General features: G+C 46.5%; 1 protein-coding gene across 43 annotated transcripts in view; it reads right to left on the bottom strand.

Moving 5' to 3' along the window:
- Rims1 (regulating synaptic membrane exocytosis 1) overlaps positions 1-5,704 on the bottom strand; it is a 426,672-nt gene extending 420,968 nt beyond the window's left edge. For all 43 annotated transcript variants that reach the window (XM_063226953.1, XM_063226950.1, XM_063226993.1 and 40 more), the window contains exon 1: positions 5,518-5,704. In XM_063226953.1, coding sequence (XP_063083023.1) covers positions 5,518-5,681 — 164 coding nt within the window. In that variant the 5' untranslated portion in view covers positions 5,682-5,704. The remainder of the gene's footprint in view (positions 1-5,517) is intronic.
- Between the last annotated feature and the right edge of the window lie 296 nt (positions 5,705-6,000).

Consider the following 6,000-nt stretch of genomic DNA (forward strand, 5'->3'; position numbering starts at 1 on the left):
GACATCTCATCAAGAGATGAAAGTAAAACTTTCAAGCCTTCAGTCTAATGTCTGTTGCACAGAAGGTAAACAATAAATGTGAGTCTATGACTTCTACAGACGAGGGAGGCAAAAACTACAAAACTCACAACTTGATGCACTTCTTAAAAAGACTTAAGAACTCGAAGATCTGGAATCAATGTATGTTCATTTGGCATTCTATTACTCTAGGTATCATGTGCCTAAGTAAACTTACTTCAACTCTCGGGAAGGACCCTAAAATATTCAACTCATATCACAAGGCTAGATGGAAAATGATGTTTAAGAACTAGAAAATAGCCTATAACAAAAAACGAAATACAACACAGTGGATTTTACAATCCACTGAATAGCAACATCACCATGTGCTTTTTATAGATGTGAGAGAATAATAATATGATTTCAGGAATTCATACTTGATCTTTCTGGGACGTTTACATAAATTATTCTTTGTATTTAACTGAGCAAATAACATTCCCAAGATGTTGTGGCTCTACAATTCAAATCAGCAGTAGCACATATCGTTCCCACTAGTTTCCATAGTACACTTCCAATTTAGTAATCTAATTACTTAAGTGATAGTGTACTTATTACTTCTGCTTAAAGGCAATGCATATATATTAAAACTGTCAATACAGATTGATAAAAATGTAAACTACTGCTTTTAACTCAATCTTCATGCTTTTTCATAAATTCTCATCTATTTTTTATGCTTCCTCTTTTTTACATTTCTCCACGAACACTTAGGAACTCAGTACTGGGTTTGCACACATCTGTTAATACAGGTTTTTATTGAAAGTGGAAAATAGTAACAGAGTTTGGAGTCAACTTTCCCTGGGGTTAACGTCACCCACACTTACGGTGAGAGGAAGCTTAGATTCCAAGTGATGTGTTTTCTCACCATTTTTTTTTCTACTTAATATGGCATTTTGGAACAGGTGGATCCCTACTGGTGTTTCAGCCTCTTTCTCTCTCTATGTATTTTCTACTCAATTTGTGCAGCCCCCGCCCAACCAATATGGCAGTATATGTCTAGATACAAGATATCAAAATCTCTGCCAATAAAAACTGGATGCCTACATACACTGGGGACTGTACCACTCCCTGCCCTAGTTCCCCACTCTACTGTTCACTCTCTTCCCAGTCGCTAACTAAGTCTCTCAAAATAAGCCTCGTGAATATATTTCAGGCTACAATATTATGGTTGCTTGGAGGAAGGAAAAGAAGGAAAGCTGAAGCTATAGGAATCTTTCTCCTTCTACTTTGTCTCCTGTCTAGGAAGGAAGCAGCCTTGACAGGTGATTGAGGAATGAATGCTAGGTTTCCTGACAAGAAGAGAGGGAGAAGCCCAAAGTTAATACTCTTCATAAATCAGTTCACACCGTGGGCTTCAGAACGTTGATGCAAAAACCACCTTATTCAATTCCAACTTAATTTTCTTTGCACGTTTACACAGGAAGTAACATGAGAACCCCAAAATGCATGGCTCCAGAGTGAACGGTCTTTCTAGGTCACTTGGGTGTTTTGTTTGTTTGATCCTTCCATTGGAGACAAGCTCATTTCCCTCCATCCATGGAACATTCTATTAATGAGTGTGCATTAAGCTCTAAGAATCAGTAGCCGATATGCTGAATGAGACTCATATTTTGTCCAATTGCTTCTCTGAAATTGAGGAAAGACCATAAATTCATTTAAGGAAAAGATTTAAAGAAAGAAAGTGTAGTATCTGGACTTAAGACTAAAAGATCTAGATTTGAATTCTGATTGAACCACATTGTCATGTGAGTCAGCCTTAGATATGACTGGAATTCTGAGTCTAATGTGAGAATGTGAGAATTTAAACACCTGATCTAGCTTCTGCACAGGCTACTCTGAGAATCTAAATATTTATATACAGATTAATTGAGCACAGTTCACTTATTTGGTATTAAATAATTGGAGTAATAGTGGCATTAAATACTCAATAAAAGTTAGCTATTTTTATTAACTATTGCAGTATAACACTCAATTCCTATCCTCAAACCATCCCTTTAATTCTCTATCTTTATTTTGTTTTTCTCCCCTTGCCCTTCTGTACCTCATTTTTCTATTGAAGTTTTCCAGAAATGAAAAAAGGAATAAAGATTTTACATCTAATGAGAACTTGTGACTTAGGTCCTGAATAACATAATTTTCAGTCCATGTGCTACACCAGGCTCATAATGTCTAGTGACAATTACTTAATGGAGTATTAACTGAAGAAATGGGATCTCAAAAAACCGCCAGAAAACACATGACACAGGACCCTAAAATTAACGGGAAACCTCTATTTTGCATATAAATAAATCAATCATTAAGGACAATTTGTAGGATTCAACTACTTCTAGTTATACTGCACTAGGATTTAAAATGAGTGCACTTTGTACAAAAATTAGTTATTTTATTACAAAGTACTTTTTAATTCATACAGACTCTTTCTAAAATCCTGAGGTGAAAGTAGTTTGATTTTTTTCTACTTACACATACTTAATGACATCAAAACCAAATTTAAGTAGCAATTTACAATGAAGGCCAATGAAATCACACAAATATATATTTGATATTTTGTAATGCACTTTAGCATCTTCACCCATCAATTTTTTTCATTCTATTAATTCCTAATGTTATGCTGTCTCAAGCATTCACAGTAGGTAGCTCAGATAATAGTTCTGCAATGATCACAGAAGGAAGTTTTCTCTGTTCCCAGAACTTAAGCTTTGTAGGATTGTGAGTTTATTTTACTTTATGAAAGTAATGTCTTAGATAGGTGAATTTGTGGAACAAGCATTACCTCAAAAAGTTTTTCCTGATTTAACTTTTATGGGGGGAGGGGTCCAGGAATGGAACTCAGGACCTTGCACTTGCCAGGCAGGCACTTATGCTGAGCTGTATCCCTGGCCACTCTGATTTAACAAATATTTTAAAGCCCTATAAAAAGCACATTGTTTCCCAATCTATTATAATGCAAAGTTCAGGAAAGCATTCTCTCTATGACTATACACCATTAATTCTCCACATATGTGAACTGTCTGAATAGTCCCCACGACTCCCAGTTCTAAGACATAAAGTGTCTCTTACAAAAAAGTCCGGCACTGTTCCACTGATTGCAGACAGCATGACACGCTTACATGGCAGCACACTGAGATTCCAAAACACTTACCAATCCACTGCTGCACAAGAGGCCAAGACATTAGCAGAGGAGGCTGATTGATAAAGTTAATGCAGAGCTCCAGGATTACAGAAATCTGTTGTATAACAGCATCACACACTGCGATATTGTGGAAATCAGTGCAATAAAGGAATAGTATTTGCAAGCCAGTGGAAGGCAGTCACAGGAAAAGCAGTGAAAAAGATGTTAGACATGAGCAGATGGACAGTGTGCCTAGTCTGTATTTGTCCACATAAACCCATACAATCTTGTAATTCTTGCCCTTAGGCAGTTAGCAGATTTGGAATTTTGTCCTAAAATCCATCCACTCCCACATAAAATCCACCACATTGCTTCATGCTTGAAACAGCCAATAAAGAAGTGTGATGGGCACTCTTTGCACCGGGCCCTTCCTTTCCTATCAAGACACTGTCAAGCAGCAGCCCATATTTTTCGCCAGCTGCCAGAGGCCTCCATCCACCTGCTGACTGCAGTGAACACCAAAAGGAGCAGCAGCAAACCTGGAAATCCTGACCAAGAGAATAGATGGCCAGGACTGGTGGCGGGAGCTGCAGCCAGTGAGGACAGACGGACTCACATCAGACAGACAGACGGCAGCACCATCAGACAACATCCATTACTTCCAGTCTCAGAAGAGGGGAAGCCTGCAGCACCAGGACATCATTCTTTCACTAGGGATAGGCAGCAGATTATCAGGGATTCTGCCTCCCTCAAGCCAGCGGGCTTAATGTGATTTGTTTTTTGGATGAGAAGGAGCTAGGAATTCAGAAACCTGCTGCTTCTAATAGAACCAGGCCAGCTCTGGCCTTCCAGTTAGCAGCTTTTTTTTCCCTGAGTCTAAAATAAAAGGGCAGGAATGACTGGATTTCTAGTATTCTGCTTGGGCCTGCCGCCCACAGCTCTCCCTCAGCGTCCCCCTCCCCACTCTAGGAGGCAACTGCACTGCTTGGGGAGCATCTGTCTGCATTACAGCTCTCTCTGCCCCTCTCCTGTGAGGTTTTGCTGTACTGAGGGAAAGCAGAAGGAAGCTTCCTTCCGTGGCAGCATCTTCTCTTCAAGAGGTTGTCCTGGGGGTGGGAAAGAGGCCATGCTGGGTGTGCACTGCGCCTGGCGTCGCCCCTGCTCCCTCCCTGTCCTTCTGTGCAACCATCTAACTCCAGAAGCAACAGGTTCCCTTTGGTTCTTAGTGCCAATCGCTTGCCCCCACATACACCTACTGGCTAAGCAGATGACACGAAGGAACAGGTCCTAGTCAAGGGCCCTAGAGCCCCTCGCCCCTGAGTGGAAAACTTTCCTGATACATGAAGACTTCCCAGGGGTCCCTGTCAGCTCCTGCCCATGGGAGACCTAAGGAGCCAGGAAAGCCCGGTCTCCACACCAGGACGCTGTAAGCAGTTTCTGTAAGGCAGGCAGCTGCTGTGTCACACACTCCTGCACCACTAGCAACCTCCCCCGGAAAAATGGGGCACCAGGCAGAGATGCCCTGAAGGGCTGAGGGGCTCTGAGGAGGGAAAGATGTGTGCACACATTCCATGATTTCTTGGGCTGCTTCCTCCAGGAATGAGCAGGCCCCAGAGGTCTCTCGGAAACCAGTAAAGAGGAACCTCTATTTTATTCAGGCCAGAATTCCCGTCAGCATTTCCCGTTTAAAAAAAAAAAAAAAAAAAAAAAAAAACTTTGTATTGCCCACGGCACTATATATATATATGGATAAGAAAGTCTATCTCCACACAAGTATTTTGTGTAGATTATGAATAAAAGGTGAAAGAGGAGCCGGGGAGGCGGGTTACCAAAGATGGCAACTGCCCAAAAGACACCCAACCTTGATCTGTGAGATGAATGAGTACCAAAATGAACACTAAAAATAAGCGTCTTTATTATATAAATAGAGGCACCCTTCAGTGGGGTAACTCCGACCTGCCAAACAACTCCGAAAGAGGAGAAGCGCCGTCCTCGGCGCCCGGGCACCTCGCCACCCCACACCCCCTTCGGCACCCCGCCCCGGCCCCCGGCCGCTCCCGGAGGAATCGGCTCCTCCTGCTGCCGCGGGGCCCACCGCCCCGGCCCCGAGCGCCCAGCCCTCCCCTCCGGCACCGGTGTCCAGCCGTGCAGCCTCCCCGCCTGCCCCCGGGTCCCCGGCCCGGGCTCTCTCCTCCCTCCCTCCCTCCGTCCCTCCCTCCAGTCCCCGTCCCGCCCCGCTCCGGCCGGACTCCGCTGGCCACCCCGAGCAGCCCCGGCCCGCGGCGGGAGGACCGTGCGGTGCGGGCGGACCGGGGCGCGCAGGGCGGAGGGCGCGCGCTGGCGCGGCTTACTTGAGCATGGCTTCTTCCTTCTCCTCCTCCTCCTTCTGCCGGTCCATCACTGCCATGATGATGTTCCGCTCCTCCTCGGTCAGGTGGCTCAGGTCCGGCAGCTCGTGCATCGGGGGCGGCACCGTGGGCGGGCGAGGCCCGCGGGGCCCCACGGCCGAGGACATGTTCGCGGCCCGCCGGCCTCGCCTTCCCCGCAGGTCCGCGCGCGGCTGCGCCCTGCCGCCCTCACAGCGGAGCCCGCGCGGCGGCGACGGCGGCGGCGGGAGGAGGAGCAGCGGCGCCGGGCACGGCGGCGGCCCGGGCGCTCATGGTGGTGCGCAGCCCCCGGCCGATCCGCCTTTGTCTGGTGGCCCCGGCGAGGCTCGGGCGGCCGCCGGCGCGGCGCAGCGCAGCGCAGCCTCGGTCCGCGGGAGCGGGGGCGGAAACGGGCGCGGGGTGCGGGCAGAGGGGCGCGGGAGGGATCGCGGGACCGGCCGGGGGCGC

The sequence above is a fragment of the Cavia porcellus genome, unplaced genomic scaffold, assembly GCF_034190915.1.
Source record: "Cavia porcellus strain 051 isolate PalLab524CR breed Dunkin Hartley unplaced genomic scaffold, mCavPor4.1 scaffold_16, whole genome shotgun sequence".
Classification (NCBI taxonomy): Eukaryota; Metazoa; Chordata; class Mammalia; order Rodentia; family Caviidae; genus Cavia; species Cavia porcellus.